Source organism: Habropoda laboriosa, unplaced genomic scaffold (genome assembly GCF_001263275.1).
Source record: "Habropoda laboriosa isolate 0110345459 unplaced genomic scaffold, ASM126327v1 scaffold45, whole genome shotgun sequence".
In the NCBI taxonomy this organism is placed as follows: domain Eukaryota; kingdom Metazoa; phylum Arthropoda; class Insecta; order Hymenoptera; family Apidae; genus Habropoda; species Habropoda laboriosa.
Genome location: NW_017100168.1, coordinates 94729 through 119417, shown reverse-complemented (window position 1 = coordinate 119417; position 24689 = coordinate 94729). Strand labels below are relative to the sequence as shown.

The following is a 24689-nucleotide window of genomic DNA, read 5'->3' as shown; positions in this document are numbered from 1 at the left end:
CATACTCCTGCTCGTTTTTCCCCCTTGCCGACATGACGCTCGAAAAACTCAGGGAATTCTCTGACAATTTTTTCCTGCAAAGTGTTTTCTCTCTGTTAAAGAAATTTCCCACGCTCAGAATTTCTGTCCCGTGAACAATTCGTTCCTAGTGAAAAACTCTCCTCTCGCCCTCTATCTTCTCCCCGTTTACGTTACTTACTCCTTTGAGCACGGAATTAATACACTCTTCTTTACTCTTTTTTTCTTCGATTACATTTGATTAATTAAAAAAGTTAGCCGGCGTAATCACGGAGTCGGTAACTGGTCGTTTACGCGAGCAACGAGCATGCTTGCCGCGCACGCGGCTCGAGACCACGCGAAGAGTAACGCAGAGGCCAACACCTCGCGCTTTTGCGCGCGATTTTCCTCGGGAGCGCTCCTCGCGACGAGATCCTTTCGCCTTAGAGGCAGCCAGCCACCGTTTAGAACAGCTGTCGTAGAAGCTTTTTACGTCTTCGATATACTCCGTCGCCTCTCGCGGAAATTGTCCAATTAAAAGTCGCGTTCGCTCGTTAGACGACGTGAGAAACGAAGGAATAGTTTTCTTAACCGTAATTGATAATTAGAGGGAAAACCGAAGGTGTTCAACTTTTAACGAGTACATTTCAATCTCGATGATGTTTACTTTGTCCTCCCTTAGTTAGAATTAGAATATTTGAAATGATTTAAAAAAATTTTTCACTTTATATCGTTGCAATTAAAAGTGGGAAATTTCTGAAGAAATCTGAATATTTATCACTGTATGAACGAAATACAGAATATAATCGCCATTGTAAAATTGCACCCATATTTTCCCTCGCGGTAATAGCACATAACGAGAAATAGAAGTACAGTATATTCTCCACAAGTGTCAGACCGCAAGAAAGCTAAACCTGACACTCGTAGAGTCAGGGACTACGTTTTCGAGCCTCGTGAATGATATCAAACACGATATCATTTGAACAACATTTACTTATTAACACGTTCACTGTCGCGCCAGATTTACAGGTTGCTGTCAGGCGGCCACAAGAAAATACATTTTAAGCATAGGATTATAGTATTATGCTTTATAATTTTTTTTTTTCAATTGAAAATAATGTCTAGCTAGCTATGACGTTCAAAATCTGTAGTTGACAACATGTATTTTATTTTAATTATTCTAAACATTTGAGGCACTCCAGTCACTGATGACCACCATGGCCATATCGAGGAAACAATCTAATGTTAATACTTATTGAGTGTTTAATTTAATTTCATAATATATCGCTTTAGCGAGCCACCGTTTGGTTGCCAACTGTTTATCATATAGAGTCAGCCTACCTCCACGTAAAAAAAAAAAAATCTAGGGTCGATTCCACAAGTGCCAGTAAAATGTAGGGTCGATAGCAGCAGAAAAGCTGCTAAACAATTAGAATTAAATGTAACGATAGAAATTATTGCAATAATGCGTAAAGCAATTGAAAAATTGAAAGAATCAAACGAAAAAACACGAATTCGTATCTTTCTCGATTCTAGAATATAAGAAAATTTGAATAAAATACGCGACGATAATTGGGGAGAAGCATAAGTTAAACGCGTATAAATATTCAATAATAAACGAACTAGGGATGAAGCTGTTATTTCAATACGCGATGCACTGACTCTAGTATTTACTAAAATTCAAAAATTCTCGTATAAATTACGAAAATAGATTATTAATTACGGTAAACTGCTATGACGGTTTAATTTAGGGTGGGCATAGTGCACGAGTGTAGTTCACTCGTTTCAAATCAGCTCACAATATACAATAATAAATCAACTAACTACTTAACAAATAATTCATGCAAATTCCTTGGATGGTAAATTATTAGTAAACAAAATTCAATATCAGAGAAAATATATGAAAAATTTAAAATTAATTTCAATTGCTGGAAGAAAAGTAACGAAAAAGCAACCTCTCAAAGTCATTTCAATATCCTATTCGACAAGTCTGAAGAACAACGATGACTAAAATTCAAATGTTTATTTCCCTAAACCTTCAAAATAATTTCGAAATATTTTATTCGAAGCGGAGTATTCCAAGTCAGTATCGATAATTGAAGAAATTATTTGATTGTATTTAAAAGAACCGAAAGCAGAATATTTAAAGTCTGATATTAAATGTCTAGCAAGTACCAGTAATTGGTAAAATGATTTATATTTGTTTTAAAAGGAAAATTTCTAATAGGTATTAGTTAAAATGAATTGTTATTCAGTCTATTGTATTGAAATTCTAATTGATTCTAATGTATACAAGTGTTACAAGAAGGCTGAGTGTGTACAGGGTGGACATAGGCTAGCTAGTAGCCCCCGACCACTCTATGAACTTTAACGTCTATACTCGAAAGTGTATCGTCAACACTAACACGTTACCCAGATTATCCAAAAATTGAAGAAGTTACTTTTAAAATTGAACATTCTACGGTGTTTCGAGAGATTTGATAATCATAGTCGAACCTTAAACGAACGTTCAAACGAAGAAAATTTTCCAAAAATCATTTCGTACGTTATTAATCGATAAAACAAAAATTCATTGTTGAAAAATAAATATTTCCTGAAAATCTTCATCTTCCATACAAGATTCAAGATTTTCCCTAATTAAGAGTAATTTCAAAAGATTATCTGTATAAGCTATTATTTCAATACGCGATGCACTGACTCTAGTATTTACTAAAATTCAAAAATTCTCGTATAAATTCCGAAAATAGATTATTAATTACGGTAAACTACTGAGACGGTTTAATTAAGGGTGGGCATGGTGCTGCTTTAGTTTGAAATGATTTATAAACACATAATTAACAGAGGAAAAACCGTGAAACGGCAAAACGTCTACATTCTAATTGTTATAACATGTAAACAGAACTTTAAATTTAGTGTAAACAGAAAAAATATATAATACAATTTATTTCACGGTATTGCAACAAATAAACGTTGAATCAATATTTAATTCGTATAAAAACAATTATTTAACGTAATAATTTTACCTTCACTATGGCTATTTTTAATCTACGACCACAGGTCAACCTGATTTCTAATCCTTACGAACTTTAAATTCAGTCTAAACTGAGAAAATATATAATACAATTTATTTCACGGTATTGCAACAAACAAACGTTGAATAGATTCTTAATTCGTATAGAAACATTTATTTAAAATAATAATTTCACCTTCACTATGGCTATTTTAAATTTACGACCAAGGGTCAACCTGATTTTTAATCCTCCGAACTTGATTTCACAACGAGAAAGTAATAAGATCGTTGAAACGTACTTATTTGTCAAAGAAACTTGCAAAAATGTATAAATAATAATATGTAATGTTTTAACAAATTTTTGGAAGTATAAATTAATAATAAAATTGTGAAAATTAATAAATTATACGTTATTATAACATTAATAGAATTATGACTAAACCGAAGTTCGAAGTCGAGTATTTAAAGTCTGATATTACGTGCCTAGCGAGTGCCGGTAATTGTTAAAATTTGTTTAATAATTAGTAATAGAAATTCTAATTGATTCTAATGTATACAAGTGTTACAAGAAGGCTGAGTGTGTACAGGGTGGACATAGACTAGCTAGTAGCCCCCGACCACTCTATTCACATCTCAGAACCTTCAGGTCAAAATACGCCGCGAAGTGTCTAGGGCCCAGTATAAAGGGTAAATGATTTCGCGGGACATCGGCGGGTCCTTATATACCTGCGGTACCCTCTCCCCAAAGTCATTAGCAAAATCGTCGGTTAGGTCAGGCGGGAAATTTTCGCGGGAGATTTTCGCGGGAGATTTCCGATATCGTAACACGGTATAATTTATCAATTTTCACAATTTTATTAAAAATTTATACTTCCGACAATTTGTTATAACATTGCATATAACAATTTATACGTTTTTACAATATTCTTCAATGGAAACATAGGTTTTAGCGTTCTCGTTACTTACTCGTGGTTAAATTAATTTCGTAGGGATTAAAAATCAGGTTGACCTGTGGTCGTAGATTAAAAATAACCATAGTACAGCTAAATTTATCGTGTTAAATAATTCTTCTTACACGAATGAAAAATGTATTCAACGTTTGCTTGTTACAATACCATGAAATAAATTTCGAACTTCGGTTTAGTCATAATTCTATTAATGTTATAATAACGTATAATTTATTAATTTTCACAATTTTATTATTAATTTATACTTCCAAAAATTTGTTAAAACATTACATATTATTATTTATACATTTTTGCAAGTTTCTTTGACAAATAAGTACGTTTCAACGATCTTATTACTTTCTCGTTGTGAAATCAAGTTCGGAGGATTAAAAATCAGGTTGACCCTTGGTCGTAAATTTAAAATAGCCATAGTGAAGGTGAAATTATTATTTTAAATAAATGTTTCTATACGAATTAAGAATCTATTCAACGTTTGTTTGTTGCAATACCGTGAAATAAATTGTATTATATATTTTCTCAGTTTAGACTGAATTTAAAGTTCGTAAGGATTAGAAATCAGGTTGACCTGTGGTCGTAGATTAAAAATAGCCATAGTGAAGGTAAAATTATTACGTTAAATAATTGTTTTTATACGAATTAAATATTGATTCAACGTTTATTTGTTGCAATACCGTGAAATAAATTGTATTATATATTTTTTCTGTTTACACTAAATTTAAAGTTCTGTTTACATGTTATAACAATTAGAATGTAGACGTTTTGCCGTTTCACGGTTTTTCCTCTGTTAATTATGTGTTTATAAATCATTTCAAACTAAAGCAGCACCATGCCCACCCTTAATTAAACCGTCTCAGTAGTTTACCGTCATTAATAATCTATTTTCGGAATTTATACGAGAATTTTTGAATTTTAGTAAATACTAGAGTCAGTGTCCACCCTGTACACACTCAGCCTTCTTGTAACACTTGTATACATTAGAATCAATTAGAATTTCAATACAATAGACTGAATAATAATTCATTTTAACTAATACCTATTAGAAATTTTCCTTTTAAAACAAATATAAATCATTTTACCAATTACTGGTACTTGCTAGACATTTAATATCAGACTTTAAATATTCTCCTTTCGGTTCTTTTAAATACAATCAAATAATTTCTTCAATTATCGATACTGACTTGGAATACTCCGCTTCGAATAAAATATTTCGAAATTATTTTGAAGGTTTAGGGAAATAAACATTTGAATTTTAGTCATCGTTGTTCTTCAGACTTGTCGAATTGGATATTGAAATTACTTTGAGAGGTTGCTTTTTCGTAATAGCAATTGAAATTAATTTGAAATTTTTCTTTCAGTATCCTTGTGGAACTTGTAACGAATGCTGCTCCTAATTCTTAACACTTGCTGTTAAATTATTAGTTTCTGCATTTTAACAAAGTGAATCAATATTCCTAATTCTTATAAAATTATTAATAAACGTGAAATATTCTTGTAACGGTAATCTTATGAGAAATACTCGTATAATTAATTCTGAAATTTTTGCTTACATGTTATAACAATTGTAACGTTTACGTTTTGCTGTTTCGCAGTGTTTTCTCTGTGAATTCTATGTTTCGAATTTATTTCAAGCTAAAGTAACGTCTGTGTACTGCAGTTCAACCTAATTTACTTAAATTCGAATTACGATACAGTATATTTACAATTCTACCTGAATTTTCGAAATTATAAACATCACCAGTAAACTTCCATTGCATGTAAACAATATTCTCCACTAATCGGTAATTATAAAGTAATTATAAAGCAATTATAAAGTAATTACCGAAAAATATACACTTACATTCTCATGTTGGATCATTTACCTCTCTTCTTCTCGTCTGTTCACACATTCTCTCTAACTCTCCCAATTTCGTTATCCAATCGTTCCTATTTACTCTCATTTTCAAATTTCACACGTTATTCGCTATTATCCTCCCTTAACAAACCAACAAATCCCAGCACAATTAAAACAAAAATAATACACTACCAGCTTTTAAAACAAATATAAATCATTTTACCAATTACTGGTACTTGCTAGACATTTAATATCAGACTTTAAATATTCTCCTTTCGGTTCTTTTAAATACAATCAAATAATTTCTTCAATTATCGATACTGACTTGGAATACTCCGCTTCGAATAAAATATTTCGAAATTATTTTGAAGGTTTAGGGAAATAAACATTTGAATTTTAGTCATCGTTGTTCTTCAGACTTGTCGAATAGGATATTGAAATGACTTTGAGAGGTTGCCTTTTCGTTACTTTTCTTCCAGCAATTGAAATTAATTTGAAATTTTTCATATATTTTCTCTGATATTGAATTTTGTTTACTAATAATCAATATGTACTTTTCTTCCAGCAATTGAAATTAATTTGAAATTTTTCTTTCAGTATTTTTCATATATTTTCTCTGATATTGAATTTTGTTTACTAATAATTTACCATCCAAGGAATTTGCATGTTAAGTGGTTAGTTGATTTATTATTGTATATTGTGACCTGATTTGGAACGAGTGCACTATGCCCACCCTAAATTAAACCGTCGCAGTAGTTTACCGTAATAAATAATCTATTTTCGGAATTTATGCGAGAATTTTTGAATTTTAGTAAATAATAGAGTCCGTGCATCGCGTATTGAAATAATAGCTTCATCCCTAGTTCGTTTATTAATGAATATTTATACGCGTTTAACTTTTGCTTCTCCCCAATTCTCGCCGCGTATTTTATTCAAATTTTCTTATATTCTAGAATCGAAAAAGATATGAATTCGCGTTTTTTCTTTTGATTCTTTCAATTTTTCAATTGCATTACACATTATTGCAATAATTTCTATCGTTACATTTAATTCTAATTGTTTAGCAGCTTTTCTGCTGCTATCGACCCTACATTTTACTGACACTTGTCGAACCGACCCTACATTTTACTGACACTTGTCGAACCGACCCTACATTTTACTGACACTTGTCGAATCGACCCTACATTTTACTGACACTTGTCGAATCGACCCTACATTTTACTGACACTTGTCGAATCGACCCTACATTTTACTGACAGTTGTGGAATAGCTTGACATTATTTTCAATTGAAAAAGAAAATTATAAAGCATAATACTATAATCCTATGCTTAAAATGTATTTTCTTGTGGCCGCCTGACAGCAACCTGTAAATCTGGCGCGACAGTGAACGTGTTAATAAGTAAATGTTGTTCAAATTATATCGTGTTTGATATTATTTTCATCAGAAAAATCTCAGCAACATGTTAAAAAAAATTCCAGATGAAAAAAAGTAAAATTAAAGAAATTATATTTTTCTATTATGATTTTAGCGTTACACGCTTGACTGACTGCGAGCGAGATAACATGGGCGTAGCAATGACGCAACCTAGGCGTAGGACCATCTATACTGTCACTTGTAGAATCCAAACTTACTGACTCTTGTAGAGAATTTACCGTATAGAAAGAATTCTGTACGCAAACAGCGGTTCCGTGTGATAAATCGTCTAGATAGAGCAAGGTTTCACTTCCCATTCTTACAGTTTCATGAAATGCACTTCCTCTTACGATACACACTTCGCAAATACAATTAGAACACCTTTTGTTATTTCCTTCAATTCGCTTTAACAGCAAGCAATTAACGAGCCAGTAGGACCATGACGGATTTAATTAAACCAACAACAGCTCGACGATTCCCAAACTGACAAAAATCTTCGCCTAGAATTATCCGTTTATCGCTGAATTGCTAATTGCATCGATATCCGAGGAAAATCGCGAAGCTCACAAAGGCCCGAAACTCGTTTAGAAGGACGTTCTCGCTTTCTCGAGTTTTCGATGTCGCAATTAGGTGCCCCGACACCGTCCCTCCTATCGCAACAGACTCAATGAAAGAGAGGATCCACTGCGTTTGCAACGCGGCGCGGCGTTACGAACCGGTGAGCTTGCTTAACGTCGCGAACAGAAAGGAACCGTGCAGGTAGAATAAAAAGAGAGAGGCTTCTGCTTATATGGTCACTGATTACGAAGGGGCCAAGGGCCCGAGGGCCTTGGGACCGCTATTCTTAGAAGATCGGTCCTTCTCTCTCTCTCTCTTTTGCTCTCTTCACTTCGTTGCTTCCTTATCTCGTCTCATCCTCTCTCACTCTCTCCTTTCCTACCCTTTTTTCCCCTCTCTGTTTCTCTTCTTCTTCGGCACACTGCTCGATTCTGACTCTTTCGTCTCGTATACGGCCCCTACAGCGATTCCTAATTACCTGCGCTCGCATACGTCCGTCTTTGTTTCACCCTTTTACCCGTGCCGTTTGGGTCCGTAGCGGCTGGCCATGCATAATGCATTTAAAGATCGCGTGATAGCGGCCGATTATGCGGTCGCGCGGGCCTCCTTTTCCGCGAAAGGAGTCGCGAATTGGGCCTCGCAGACCGTGACTCGACAGGCAACAGGGGCGTGGCTCGTGCGAAAGAAAGAAACGTGGCGGCCAGATAACACCGCATGAATGAAAATATTTTTTTTCTTTTCTTGTGACCGAACGACACAGTGTTTCTAGTCGACGCAGCTGCGGATTAGTCGCGCTGTTGGAACATCGAACGAATTTTTGTTGTTACCACTTACTAGGGTCTTTGGAAAGTTAACTCTTTCGCTTGGAAGTTTGTGAATGTTTAGGGTTTGGCGTTGAGTCGTAAATGCTGTGCAGAGTTGGAAGGAGGATTTGATTGGGTTGTATCCTGATAAGTCTACTTTCTGTAACACAGTTGTAGAAATAGGTCACATGTGTTGTAATTATTGAATGTTCAGATAACATCGACGAAGTGGATCGTAGAAAATTGACCCTATGCCGTATCACTGGACTTCTTTCTAACTTTGCAGAACCAATTAAATATTGGATTAACCTCGTTTAACTTAAACCTGCAGCCTTGTAATTTCACGTTCAAAGTTATTTTTCTCAAAAATTAGGCAAGCAATCACAAAACTTCATCCTTCGTCTTTATTTTCCTTTTTTTCTTCAATATTTATTGGGTATTCTTGAATAATTCTTCAGTCCCGTCTACTTTAATTCGCAAATTTCATTTCACTTTCCGTTCAAATTATCGAAAAGTGAACGTGAGAAACGGTCGACGAGCGGAAAGAGGGGCGCAAAAAGAACGCGTAAAAATGCAAAACCGCGAACTTCGTTGGATTTTTATGAAACTCGAGCTGTCCGTACAATCGAGCTAATTTCCATACTCGCGGCTTCGCGTAATTCGCGAATCCGCTCGTTTCTTCGTTCGAGGATTTATCAGGTTCGATCGACTTAGGTTTTCCACCTCTACGAGCATTGTCGAACCACCGTGGAATTTACGCGTTAGATATACATCGCGTTACGGACCGTGCAGATTCCTTCGAATTTTTGCGAACTTTTCGCCCAGCGAAATAACGGAACGTCTACGTCGATCGAGGAACAGGAAGAGCCGAGGCGAATTAATGCGTGAATATCTTGAACGTTCCTGACAAATGTCCCGCGATTTGCATATTTAGAAACGGGTATTCCTGTCTCATGGAAATTTCAAGGGGAATATCTGTCGAAAAACCGAAGACTTTCTTTAGATTCGACTTCATCTCGAAACGATAAGTCCCGATACTGTGTTGTGAACATGTGTGCGTGTGCGTATGTTACGTGGGAAGAAGTAAGGATCGTGTTCGTGGCTCGTTTAGAATTAGAAAGCGATTCCTGTGTAATTTGACGAGCATCGTTTGGGAAGGACGGAATATTCATGTTGCAAACGATGTCTGCAATCTCGGGTCGCTATTAAGTAATATCTTCCGCTAAACTGGTGGTCTGCCTTCGGAAATTTCCGTCAAGTTTGTGGCTATTGATGTCGATCTTGAGGAAAATTCGAACTTCGCGGTGAATAGAACGAAACCCGAAACATCTCCCAAGCACGGAATAATAACAAGAATTTAAAAAAGCAAACAAACAAACAAACAACGTGACTGAAATAAGAGGGGCAAAGTAGAAAATGTAAACAGAGAAGTTAATTTCCAACGGAAACATTGCCAAAACTTGACTATGATCGCGAAGCTAGGATTTCTTGAAAATCATTTTTCTTCGCATTTCATTGACTGTTTGATCCCTTACCTCGCAACGAGCCAAACTCGCGGCACAATATTTTCATATCAGTAAACGAAATTAATTTCAATTCTAAGTTTCGTTTCAATTCGTAAAATTCAGAATTAGCAAATTTAATTAATCTAAATATACATTAACTGTTCCCATCTAAGACAGTATTAAAATAGTAAACAGCTTAAGTGCATAGTCAGCAAAAAAGTCAAGTTCAAGGGTTAATCAAGTTGAGGAATTGCAAAATGTGAGCAAATCATATTATTTGAGTTTGTTGAAGGAGGTATTTCGTTATTTACATTTCTTTATAATAATTATTTTCCATACCTATTCTAGCGTCTCGAATTAAACCGTGAAACTGCAATTAACCGTAATTACTTCTCTGGCGAACGAAGAAAAATCGGGTTACAGAGGGTTAAAATATTCCCATGCCAATTATAAGCGTGATTACACCAGCACCAAAGTTCCTGCCTACACCTCTCGCTATTGTTGAACAACGAGTGACCCTGTAGCACTTACGAAGAGCATAATAGGATAGTCGAACGTGTCGCCGACGAAATAATTCATCCATTGACACCGAAACGAGGCAATTATCAACATTCAAGCTGCCCGATCGAGCGTGCATTCGGAAGTGTGCAATCACTGTACCATGAGAGGAACGTCGCGTAAAATTTGCATCGACAGTTTTCTTTCCCTTGTTCCAACGTCAGCCGCGTCGTATTCCTTCGAATTCCTCGGCGATAATGTATTTTCCGATTTTTCACCAGGCGAAACGTCAAGCAACGGTCCACTTTCCTTCGTCTATCCTTTTTTTCTCTCTCTTTTACGCAAGCTTGTACCTGGTTCTCCCTTTCCTTCCCCCCTTCGCTTCGTCGCTTTTTCCTCTGAATTTCCAGCAGGCTGGAAAATCTCCGCGCGACCGCCGCCGAGCTCCGGGAAATTGAATTTAGTGCGCCGCTGGGTGAAATGGAATTCAATTATTAGTAATACAGTCGAGCCCTGTTTGAAAAAGAATGATAGAGGCCCGGTGAAACAGTGAGAAAATGGTGGAGGCGGCGGTGGTGTTGGTTCGTGGGGGGGATAATAGCGGAGAGAGGCGGGAACGGTGAATGCGCGTCGACGAAAATTCGTCGTGTAAAATTAATCGCGGACTTAATTACCGGTTTTCCTCTAATTAAGCCCGATAAATGATCCCGGCGGAGAGGCACGGTCCAGAGAGTTATTGCGTGCCGATGCGGAATCGGCCATTCGGATTTCCTTGGAATATTTAAAGCTGCTTAAGGAGCTATATACGCCCGGAAGTGGTTGCAAAAAACGGTGTTTTGAAAATCATTGCGTCTCTCAAAATTTTCACATTGAAATGATTAAAAATATCGATATTGTATTGTTTACAGAAATAAATGCTGGAATTATTTAATCTTTGTAACTCGGTTCCTTTTCTGACATATCAATATTTTTTAAATTGATTACATTTCCTGATTTGCTGTAAAAATCAGTTAATTTTCTTCTTTTTTTTTTGCATCTCTTGAAATTGTCACGTTAAAATTCTTAAAAGTAACGAAGTTATAGAATTTGTGGAAAAACGCTTAAATTGTTTAATCTTTGTAACTCGGTTGCTTCTCTGACAAATGAATATTCTTGAAATTGATTACAGTGATTTCTCGATCTACCGTAAAAATCAGTTAATTCTCTTTCCTCTGGATCTCTCGAAATTGACACGTTAAAATTCTTAAAAATAACGAATAACGAATATCCTTTAAATTGATTACAACGACTAGATTTCTTGCTGTGAGAATCGTGTGATTTTCTTAACGTGAATCAGCTTCGCTGCTTCTCCTCTTGTTTCGAATTTGTGGAAATTCGAGTAGAATGATTTTCGAACGAACGTGTAACGAGTGTACAGGAGAAAGAGAGGCGTGCTCAGGAGCCCAGCGAATGATCTAATCGGACGTGAAGAGAAGTTGATAATTAACGAGTCCCTACGGCGCGTCGACAATGCTTAACGTTGGAAACAAAAGAGCTGCCAGTGTACCTAGCTGTTCCTGATCTTCCTACAATAAACGAACTTCCGGGTGGCTTGTTCGCTTTTGCGCGTGCCTCGACCACTTTGGAGGCACCGTTAGAGTGTAAGCAGCTGGTGGTCAATTTTCTCGTTGAATTCCGTAAACGAGAGAAAAAGTGGAGACCTCTGCGAGGAGAGACATTTTCATTTCCGAAAAAATGACGGAAATAAAGAATTGTGAAAAATCAAATTATAAAAATAATTTTGATTAATGTAACTTACTATCGGGCTACTTTCATTTGATTATTATTAAAACAAGGTTTCTCGGAATAGCTGGGGTTAATTAGTCACGTTTGGACATAGTAACCCTGCAGAAATTCCAGCTTATTATTCCGCCACTTTACATAGCACGAGGCAGATCTCTAGTCTCCTGAAATCGCTTCTTCTTTTAGTTAAATAATAAAAATTAATTTATAATGAAAGTAAAGATATTTGTTCCCTAAATAAGTTGTTCCTTTTCTTAAAAAGTATCTCGTTTAGGTAGACTCCTTTGTAGCTAAATCTCTCGGGTCAAAAGTGACCCAACGCAAGTACGTATTTACTCGCGACTGAATAGCGTGAGAATTTAAGAGTTAATTAAAAAAAGCACTATTTTTACAAATATAAGGATGCAGGAGTATTTTCTTCCAATCTATAAAACAAAAAATGCAAGAAAATTCGCATATACCTGTTCATACATCTCCAAACCGACTCCCCTTATTTACAACTTAATCCTCCAATAGTATCATTGCTAAAACGACGAAAAAAGAGAAAATGACAAGCATTCTCTAGAAAAGAGGTCCGACTGGCCGACTCCTACCCTTCATCCAACCCGGAGAGCCAACAATACTCTCTGGGTACGTGCTGTATTATTATAATAAATGGTTGCGTGTTACTTGTCTGTTGCAGAAAAATTGCTGAACAGCGAGGGCCGCGAGCTGCGACGAGCTCTCTTCTCCCTCAAGCAGATCTTTCAGGTGAGTTTACAATTCGCGATACCTGCGGGAACCTGCGTTGTAAAGCGAGAGGCGAATAGAGAACGGGGGCGTGCACGTTAAAGCGAGAGAACGATAGGAAGGGCATCGACGAGCAAACGTAAGGATGAGGGAAGAAAGAGAGAGAGAGAGAGAGAGTGAGAGATATTCTAGACAAGAAGGGAGAAAACTTATGGGGAAAAGAAGATGGAACTAGAGGGAGGAAGAGGTAGACAGGGGCTATTTTTACGCGAAGCTACTCGCTCGACGAGTAAATATTTGCATGGCGGTTCGAGCGAGTGCATTTTCTTCTTCCTTCTCTCTTTCTCTTCACTATGGATCCTTCCTTTACTCTCTCTCTCTCTCTCTCCTTTCCATCTCGATAACCGTGGCCCTTTGTCTCGCAAATTCGTTATTCCCCGCCGCACGCTGCATTCCAATACGTTTGCTCCACACCAGGACCGAATATTCGCGCGTGTAACGTCACTCTGATCCGGAAAGGGGCACGAACTACCGTTTTGCGACCAGAAAGAGCGAAAACTGTTTCTTCTTTTTTTTTTTATTTTGTTTTTTCCGGGTGCAAAATATTTTCACCTCGTTCGCCAACCAATTCGTTACTTCGTTTCCAGCGAAGGGAAATTCTGTTGGCGATTTTGTAATCGATGCCTGTCGGTGAACGTGCCATTTGGGTCGTTTAATTAGAGGAAGCATTGTATCGACGATTTATGGATCGTAACTGAGAGTAAAAACGAAGATGTGCAACAAATTCTTGTTTCTTTATTCGAATATCTCGACTTGTGAAAAATTGCAATCAGCGGAATTAACGTCGAGTCGATCGCGAAATAAGAAGAACCGGCCTTGTTACACTTTCTCGAACTCCGGTTTATCGTGAATTCGCCGGTTCCACGAGCGTGGAATGTTTCAACTTTCATGGGCGGTGTTCCTCCCTCACTTCCGGAACAAGAAGGGCAAACTGGACGCTGGCGGAGCGTGTTTATTCGAGAGGGGCTTTCTTAACTCTGTTCACCGTAATTAAATCTTGCAATTAGCCGAGCGGGAACGGAATTTTTCTCCGCGGCTGCAGCTCGAAAGGCCGTTCGTTAGAAAAGAAATCCTATTACACCGGAAGCTATCGTTCCGCCCTCGTAAATGATGGATGAGTTTATTGTTGAGTTATATTAGCGTCCCGTGATGAATGGAGCGGATGTCAAGAGCGAACTTGCCAACGATACGATACCGTGTCATTAGAACCTATTGTGATTGTTTTATCGATCGATGTGGTTTCATATTTAGACAGATTTCCTTCCTTTTTTTCTCTTCTTTTCGTCGACACACAGTATTACGCGATGTGTGCTAATGGCATTAAATTGATATATTAGCAGTCTCTAGTTCACGCGTCGGGATAACATTAAATTTCATTGATACCGATTTCTACGAAACGCAATAATGGTAACAGTAGCCAACATTATTACGTATCCATTAGATTCTGAATTTAACGCATGAATTATGACGAAGATTATAACGTTGACGTTGAATTGCAAATATATTAATGATCGCGGGCAAATCGCATCGCTTCTATGATTGACAACTACACGATAACTTGAACCGACAGCCTGTTTCATTACACGTTTATTATACTTGTGAAAACGAGTTATAACACCTGGTGTAGAATAGCACGATCCAAACAGCAAACCTAGTTTATTCCGAAAGAACACTGAAAATATCGGTAAATCAGTGTAAAAAAAGTAACCATTCTAAAATTTCTCCCAAAACTATCCAATCCTCTTATTCGAAAAACACTTTCTAAAGACGGGAAGAGAAGATCGTCGCGTTAACTACAACCAGAAGTGAAATAGGACAAGCTAACCCATTTCCGTGTACTTTCTATCTTTTGAAAAGTTGTTGAAAAAGAAACTAGAGCAGACACGGTACATCAAAGAAATGGTGCTTCGTACTTGGAAACAGACCTAACCCAAACAAGAGATCTCGACGTTCAAACACGGTTTTACGAACGGCCTTTCTTAAAGAGCGAACGTTTAATTAGACAATAGGATTACACATCGCGAGGATAAATCAGCGGGACGTGTAGACGCGTTAGAGAGAGAGAGAGAGGGAGAGCGTCTAAAAACAATCCTCGAACTCTTCCTTCCAGCGAGATACCTTATCGTTTCAATTATCGGGCTGACTAGCTGCGAAATTAATTACGACGCTCCGTCCTCGTTCGTCGAGGCGCAGGCACCTCCCCTCCTTCGTTCCAGCTAGAGATCTCCGCTTCGTCCGGCGGATTTATCCGCTCGAATCGCCACGGTAACGTTCAATTTCGTTTCTTAATCCTGGCTAATCGGCTGCAACTTCCGACGAACCGGAGGAATAGAGGAGGCCTGAACCGTGGCCACGGGGAAACCAGGCCTCGACAAGATCGCGAAACGGTTCCGGTTACAAGGGAGAATGCACGCTGGCGAGTTTAATCAAACTTCGTAGATTTTCCATTATGTCCGCGACTTACCGCCCGAGGCGGCATAACTAATTCCATTTACCTCCTCCTAGCCGCGGCCGGCTTAGGTGGAAACGAGTGGATAAATCGCGAGAGACCTCGGAGATCGGGTATCAGGTGCCCTCTTCGATCCGTTCGGCTTGCCTTCCTTCGTTTCCGGTTTGGGGGATGGAGAACCGGTGATCTCAGAAATTGGCGGTTGTTTCTGGGTTTTTTGATAGGTTGTGGAGGTGCGTTTGCCAAGTATGGCGATACGATCATTTGTTTTATAGGAAAGAATTGAAAGTGTTGGAAATTAACGTGTTTCTGGCATTTTCACCAATTTTTGGCTCAGTTCATGTTCGCGTTCTTCGGTTTTGGTTTATTCGTTTATGAATTGATTTTGAATATAATAATATTGAATGACGATATATTTCGCTCTTGGCTGAAATGTTCCATATACAAATTATTCATTTTTCAGGGTGTTTTGAAATATTTTTCACATTTTAAAGAGAGAATCCACTTTGATAACCCGAAAAATAAGCGATCTTTAACAATTTCTTTTGGCTAAACTAGTAAAGATATCGTAATACTTCTTTTTTCAACGGAAAGAGACATCTTTAGACTATATTAAAAGAATTTTGTTCCATATAATTTTCAATATTACTATCCTAAATTTTATATTTGTTTCGCCTCAATTTTCTAGGACGTTCCGAAATGTTAGCCAAGACAATCGAACTGAAGAAGGCAGTATTTCAATCATCTGTACAAATAAAAAAAAGAAACTTAGAAAAATCTTCTTTTACGACTTGAACATTTCACTTCGTCCACAGAATAATAAGATCATGGAGATTTTTATCCAAAATATTCATCGCCAAATACGGCGCTTATCGCAATTGAGCCGAGTAACATTGTAGCATTTGAAATTTTCGATAGGAGGAGATGGGTGATAAATTTGGAAGCGTTTGAACACACATCGATTAAGAGTCCTGTCTTTCCGTTCGAATAAATTAGACATAAGCGGTGGATCGCGCGTGTATACACGGATATCTATTCCCCTCGGTCGAATGGTGTGTTTACCATAAACTTTGGTTTTGCAGGAGGACAAGGACCTGGTGCACGAGTTTGTGCAAAATGACGGGCTTGCCTGCCTCATCAAGGTTGGCAGCGAGGCCGACCAGAATTACCAAAATTACATACTACGAGGTGAGTATACTGACAATTTGTCGATAGACCGGCAACGTGTTTTCGTTGCACAGGGTTGCTTAGGCTTCTAATAACGTGCAGAGGTTGTACGCGGTGTATCATCGAGCCTCTATACTTTTCGCGGGGTCTCGAGCTGAGACTGCGAGCATTAATATTTACGAGGTATAAAAGGAAGGAGGTTTCTTACAAATTGTTCCAAGCACACCCGACTTTTACCTTAGAGCAACCTAAAGCTATATTGTGACGAAGTTAGAGGTACCGAGGAAGTTCTCTTTGCTGTTTCACCGTATATCCTATGTATCACGAAACGAAGACAAACAATTCAATATTCGTATAATCAGGAAACTCGGAACTTCCGAAACGTCGGATAATTTTCGGATAAGATAAAGCAATGAAGTTGTAAAGGAAAGATAGTTAACCCTAATTTTTCTTCCCGCGCAGGAAGACAAATTGGGTTATAGAGAGTTTGTATGATCGTTACGTTTATGTACCGGGTGATCATCGTAACGTGATCTATTATTTTCGTTCTTAGCAGATCTACCAAACATTTTTTTTTATAGATATGGTTTTGAAAAATTTTCAAAATTATCACATTATATTCTTCTGTCTTTGTTCGAATAGATTTTCAAGGATACCTTCGACCTTTTTCCGGTATAAATATTTAAAAAGAGATTTATATTTAGGAGAAACAGAGTTTCTGGATTTTTGTTTGCACGAGGTTTCTTCGTTTTTAATTCGATCGTTGTCAAAATTCGGTGTCACCCGGTGTACTCTGTTCCACTACGAAACCTCACTAGTATCACATCCGTTTTATCAGAGCGCTCCTCGGGAGCGCGACTGAGCGTCATCCATAATAGCAAGTGTACTCTGGGGTGCGGACGCGCTCCGAGATTTCTCGCTAAAGACGAAGGCGTCGTACGTCTGCGACGCTATCGTAAACAGCGATAAGATAATACCCGGGTAATGCAGCTAACACCTAACGAGCGACGCATCAACGGCTCCGCGAAACTGAGCCTCAGACGAACGACGAGGTCGTATCTCTCTTAGTTTCCTCTTTTTCACCTTCAGACATCTTTTTTAAAAAACCTATTTTTCAGAGATACGTCAGATTCTTAAAATGGATTGGGCCAAGGTCCCGCAAAAAATTAGGTGTACAAATTAATTCTTCTTCACAGTTTTAGTGATCAAAATAATTTCAATATTTTGGATCACTCTTTTTAGCTACATTTATCGCGAAATAGTATTAGACGAGGCTAGAAAGAATTTTCTAGGAGAAAGAATAAATGGATTACCACCTGTTCCGTTCGCATCAGCTTCATCTGGCTGATACTTATTCCAAGACAGTGAAATCAGCTCTTTTCGAAGGGAGAATTCGTCAGTTACCTGTTAATTGGAAAAATGTGATCAAAAATGGTGGTTAGCACTTTACCGATCGGAGGCCTATTAATCGGCTTTTCGTTGCCAACGCATACCGCTCTTTAATGTTTCTATTTTTAATTTCCCTATAATAAGAGAAAGCGAACGGTGTAGCACTCTCGCGAATTTTAATATAAAATTTGTACAGCTGTAAAAATAAGCGCTTATATTCCCGCACGATAGTAAAGACGCAGTCCGAAAAGAGTTCAACAAGGCGCGGTCGGTAGTGTTAAAATTGTCTTCGGTTTTTTGCAAATTGAAGTTTGTGACAAAAGGCAGGTAATATCTCACGACAAAAATCTTGAATACTCCAAACACTATGAAAATCTTTTCACGATTGAACATAGTGTCCAAAATTTCCAACATCTTGAACCAATCTGATTACTGACAATCGAACCAAATCATCCAGTTGCGATACATTTCTCCAATTTTCCGGCGATACGCGCAATTCCCGGCCGCTCAACGGAACACAGTCGTCTAGTCGCCGAGCTGCGCCGTTAACGCAGCCTGTTCAGAAAAGCGTTTCGCTCGCGAGTCAGCCTGCGAAACCGCGATGCGTAGCAGATTATGAATGCACCCTTTGATCGCGTTTCGAGTGGTTCGCCGCGGCGCAGGCTGGCTCGAGTGCTTCGTAAACCTCCGCGTCAGTCGAACAACGCCGCGAGAAGACCAATTCCGCGTCGACCTGGCCTGGCCTGGCTGGCGCGGCCCACTTGTACCCTGCTTGCTCTTTTCGACGGCTCCGATAACGAACCAGAGTCGACTCTCGTCTTCGATCTCTCCGCGTGAGGAGACTTCGAGTGCATTGTATACCGAACGAGTCCTCCGGGAGTCCTCGAGAGACCTTCGTGCAGAAGCTGAAACTTCCTCGCTGTACTCCGGGGGAGGTAAACTGCTCACGCGGGAGGGATGATTCTTTTCGGTCGCTGTACTTCCTCTCGATGTTTCTTCTTTAGAGGGGGGAAGATTGTAGTTTGACGTGACGATGAAATCGATCTTCGGAGGGGAAACGGGAGATGGAATAGGAATTTGAACGGATTTGGGGATAGGAACAGGAGTCTATTGTTAGGTTCGTGGCGCGTTTCCACGGTTGGCTTCTGCTGTCGGGGAAAGAGAACGCGAAACGATAAATTTGGTAGAGATGTTTAGATATAGGTTTGGAATGGTGGCTAGGTTTTTTTAAACGGTGCAACTGAGGGTAACGTGAGTTTAGTTTGGTGAGATGAAGACTTGGTTTTTGAGGATTTTTAGGTATCGAAGTGTCACGGTTGGCACTTTCGTCAGCGCTGATAATTCGTCGCGCTTAGACTTTGTTAAGAATGTGATACTGGAGAGAAATGACTTGGGGAAGTTAGGGATTTGACCTGTGTTATTACCGATTTCTTTGACAGGGGATGGAAATACTTGCTGAAATTTTGAAAGAGATCGAAGATAATTTTGAGGGTAATTTCGTAGGTTTGTGAATAGACAACTTTACTCAGAAGTAATGACACCTGAAACGACACCAATTACAATTGAAGACTGGGCGTAAAAATGACTGCAAGTGTCAATAATCAAAATTTCAGGAAAACCATTTCTCAGTTACTAAAATGATACTTATCGACAAAATATGTCAAAGCTTACTTTATCTAATCTCGCAATATTTTTAATATTTATTTTATTTTGATATTTCACTCTCTCATTAATAAACAAAAAGAAAGTTCTACATTACGAGAAAACGTAAAAATCCACCAATGGTACTTACACAGCCTTTTTCACATCGATTCTTCAATTATTTTTCTCACTTCTCCAGTTCCTCGTTAATTCACTTCATTCTTACGAGTTTATCGATACAAATTTCTCCTATTACTCCCCTCGTTTATTCAGCTCCCACTTCAAACTCGACTTCCTCTCCCTACAACAAATTACATTACGCTCACAGAGATCCTTTTATCGCCTCCTCCATGTAGAAGAGAAGCACAGCGAGCAAGATAGAAAGGGTGGCTTAGCAGTTGTCCAACGAAGTCAATTAAGATTAAGGGAATATTGAGCAACCGAAGAGTCGCGATAAGCGGGCAAGAGCGGCAGATAACGTAATTCATAAAACAATTTGGCAGTTCAGGTTTATCGAGCGCGTAAATCAGCCCGCGTCTCGGCGTGTGTCGCGTGGACCACTCGGGAGGGCAATGTTAACTGTCTAATTTAGGGGGAGCTTGTTCCTTATCTCACGGTAAACAGGAAATTTATTACGAACAGCCTCGAACGAGCATTCAACCTTCTAATCCACGGTACCCGCGGAATAACCGTCGACGTTTCAGCGTGTCGGCCTTGGTTGATTGCAGCGACGTCTCTCGCCACGCTATTGGCTCATTAAAGTGCCGACGCTCCGACAGTTTCGGGTTTGCCAGGAACGTTCCAATGGTAACTTTGATAAGACGTTCGCCTAACTCGACCGAAACGGATCGTAACCTTTGCTACATGGAACGGAGTTTCATCTCGGCTAATTGTGCGACTGTGGATCAACTATTCGGAGAATTTTCACTCCAGTTTGCCGTGAAATTCGCTTTTTTTTTTTTTAAATAGGTCACTCGAGAAGTGGACATTTTCCAGCTTGATTTTACTCTTACTTTCGAAGTTACTTTTCACGTGACAGGTGTAATTACTTCGACTAATAAATGTGTCGTTAAGAACGCTGAGTGATTGTATCATTACGTTACAGCTGAGACCCTGTCACGTCAGCGTATTACCGTTAATTATGGTTATTCTGAACGTAGAAGCTGATTATTGCGAGAGTTCACTCGCGGAGAGCGGGATTGTCGCACGCATGGCGAATGCTGGGTCAAATGTGACCCAATACTAAAATCTTTTCTTATGCAAACGAAACCATATTTTGTATTTTGCTAGACATTGTACAGATATATCGCGATTAAAATAGCAAATAAAATTTGTAGAAACCGACGGAAAAATTTTTAGGGACCCAACGGGGAATCGAACCCGGGACCTTCGGCTTAGCAAGCCGAAGCTCTGCGCGGATTCTCATTGTCGGATTCCTATTTGGGTCCTATACTACATATTTATAATATAAGAAGAGGAAAGTCGACATTTAAAGGTCGGGTCATTGGTGACCCAGCTTCCGTCATCCAAAGTATAATCCTATTTTCGATGTCCTTACACAAACCGAAGCTTCGACATTTATTCATTTACCCGCAATGGAATAACTTCGAATACCTCAGAAAAGTTGAACAACGTGTACACAGAAAATCTTCTGCATAACTTCGCTTGGAAAAATGGCGAATGGAAGAAATATTACACATCATTTTTCACAATGAAAAACGAAGAACCGTGAACGGTAGAACCACATCGGTAGCCACTTTCAGTAACGCAATAGAAAAGTACGATTGTGACAGGCCAGGCCTTGGGGTTTCGAAAGATTCCCGAGTTTCTTCTCGGAGTTTCCTTTTTACAAGTATTCAACGATACACCATTCAGTCATTTATTTATTCGCCCACTTTCAAAGAAGTTTACGGTCGAAGGTCGTGATGCTTTCAGCCAACGTCAACTTTTGTCACCGATGCTTTTAGTAGCGCGACCGCAAACAACGCTCTACGTATTTTTAGCGAACAAAACGACAAACCTGTATTTCTCCAAGTGGACTAAAATGATACGTAGAGAAAAAAGAAGAACGAGTTCAAGTTGTGAAAGTACAATCGAACACCTCGACAACGATTGAAGAGCGTTTAATCGACAGGCGATGAAAGAATCACTCGAATTTCTCTACGGGCGAGAAAGTTCCGTGGAGTTTGCGCAAACGACACTCGAGCGATTCTCAAAAATTCTAATCTCTCGAATCGAGAGGCATACCTGGATAACGAGTGCTTGCTTTTGTTCCGCGAGTCGAACTTACCGTTTGGCAAGGTGGCACGAAAATCGTAGGCTCGAGACGAAACGACGACAGCGTTGGAACACCTGTTCGATCGAGTTGGAAGGTTAACTCGACTCTCGTGCACGATTAAGCGCGATATCGCCCAGGGTGGCGGTGGCTTGGCAACGCGCGAACGTTACTTTTGCGACGAACTTGACACCAAAACTAACGGCCTCTGAAAAACGTAGCGGAATTATGTCACTTTGTCGGGCTGTGCCAAGACTCGTTCGGCTTCTCGAAAAACAGCGTGTTCGCGAAATCTGAAGAGTAGGGAGATTCATCGGGAGGAATCAGCTTCAATCGCGTGATTTCTGCGTCAGCCGAAGCTTACCACTTGGAACGGTCGGTTGATGTTGGAATACAAGTGGTTTTGCAAGAATTGGATAGATTTATCTGAATTAACTACAAAAAAATTTTGATACTTTGCATGATTTTTCTTCTTAATTTCGTTAACTTTTTTTTTCATGCAAATGTAAATGGCAGTTTTTAACATATTTTCTGAAATTGTAGTTCGTTTTTATTTTAATTACAGTACTTTGTCATTTTGAAGTTAAATTTGCAATTTTTTAAATTTTCTACAATTTCAAACTGTCGGTAATTGTATTTTTAACACTTTACCGACCGGTAGCCTATTAATCGGTTAAAGTTTGATTTAACATTTCTGGAGGTATAAGAAAAAGCGCATATTATTCCCGCGCGATAGCCTAGAGTCTAAACAGAGCCGGGTGTCAGCGATGTATCTGTGGCCGAGTGGAACGGTCGGAAGTGCTTAAGATGTTCAACCGCTACCGGTCGGTAAAGTGGTAATTATGAAGAGAAGAGAGGATCGTTTAGAAGTAGATACATCTGTTTGTAGTCAGGTAGAAATTTTTTCCAGATAGAATCCTTTGTGGAAATCGCGAAGCTTTACCCACGCAGTAATTTCTCATTATAACTCGCGAAATTCCAGCAAGAGAAGGTCGAAAATGTGGAATTTTTTCGACGGTCGTTACTTCGAATCACAGCGTTAGAAGCATGCAAATCAAAAGATACGTTCGGTATGCACTCTGTGTGCAATAAAGCGAAAATAGGAATTCACAGGGCCGATCGACACGATGAACGTAAAATCCCGCGGCACCACGCGACATTTGCATATCTCTATTGGCATAGTGCTCGCGCTATCGATCACTTCGAGATAGGGGTCACCGTCCGATCTTGAAGAAATTCAAATTCTGAAACTGTGATTCTCCATCAAATTGAATCGGCTAATTCGACAACGGCACTTTTTGACAAAAATTCATTTCAAAGTCTATCATTACCTAATTTCACATTTTTTGCGTTTTCGCTGTGATTATTTGCAATATGAATTACTTTAGAAGCCAAATGATAAATATTATCATAGTGTATGCTCGTTAATTAATTCTTAAGGAAATGATTACTGCAGAATTGACAAATCTCAAAATTTTGCGAAACGTTATGACACTTATATCGCAGAATAATACTATTCATTGTTGAACTTTTCTATGTGTAAGGATTCATTGATATAAATTTCATGTATAAATCGTTAATAAAATATGAATTTAATTATTGCATATTTCAGTCGAGTTTTAGAATGGTGTATAGGGTGATTTCAACATCTGTAATACGGTTAGGAGATACTAAACATGTTAAAGAATGACATACCTGTTTTACAGTGACACGTGAAGCGTAACTTGGCAATGAAATTCTTCAGGTAAGAAACGAGAAGAATTTTGAAAATAGTTTTCTTACATAATTGGCAAGTTAGTTGCCACGAGTAAATTCTATTTATAAAATGCTGTATATTAAATTTACGGTGAACATTTTTTCAAACGTTATCTACTTTTTGCTGCTACCAGGAGGTTGCACTAATAATTTGAATTAAAACGAAAATTCTGTATATATGTTAAAATAAACGAGAAAGGGGAGATAAATTTGATTAACGTTACAACTTCTCTACTTGTTCGTAATGTTTATTATAAATAATTCTTGCAGGGTCAAAAACGCGGGCGCGGTAAATTGTGTGCAACGTTAAAGCCACTTTATACCGTATTATTTTACGCGCGAATTTACTTCAAGCATCATAATTTGCAACCGCATAATACCACCTCCCTCCCCCCTTCGCGTTTCGTTCTCTCAAGTGCTCGTTACGCGTTCATCTAGCCTTATCACAATCTAATAAATTCCATCGCTAAGTGCTATTTCAGTCAAAGTAACTTAATATACGCTATATCCTTTACAGCAATACATCGCGACTACCCGCCACTTGTTATCCTTCGTTACTTTACATCAGTCCCGCGAAGAAGATTCCTCCGACGTCGTGGAAACGGGCTTCCTTTTTTACCTATGCCTCGACGTTAACATTCCAAATTCCGCATAACATGTACCAAAGAGAGAGAGGGGGGGGAGAGAGCAGGAAGGGGGAGAGAGATGTGAGAGTGAGGAGTGGGAGAGTGATGAGAGAGATAAGGGGTGAGAGAGAGTGAGAGATAGGTGCGACAGAGAGGAAGGAGGAGAATGGAAAGGGGAGTGTGACAGAAAGGGCGTGAGAGAGAAGGGGGAGGAGAGAGAGTAGAAAGGGG

General features: G+C 38.6%; 1 protein-coding gene across 1 annotated transcript in view; it reads left to right on the top strand.

Moving 5' to 3' along the window:
* LOC108578600 overlaps positions 1–24689 on the top strand; it is a 377474-nt gene that overhangs the window by 274322 nt on the left and 78463 nt on the right. Inside the window, exons 12-13 of the mRNA XM_017941964.1 lie at positions 13050–13117; positions 16688–16793. Coding sequence (XP_017797453.1) covers positions 13050–13117; positions 16688–16793 — 174 coding nt within the window. The remainder of the gene's footprint in view (positions 1–13049; positions 13118–16687; positions 16794–24689) is intronic.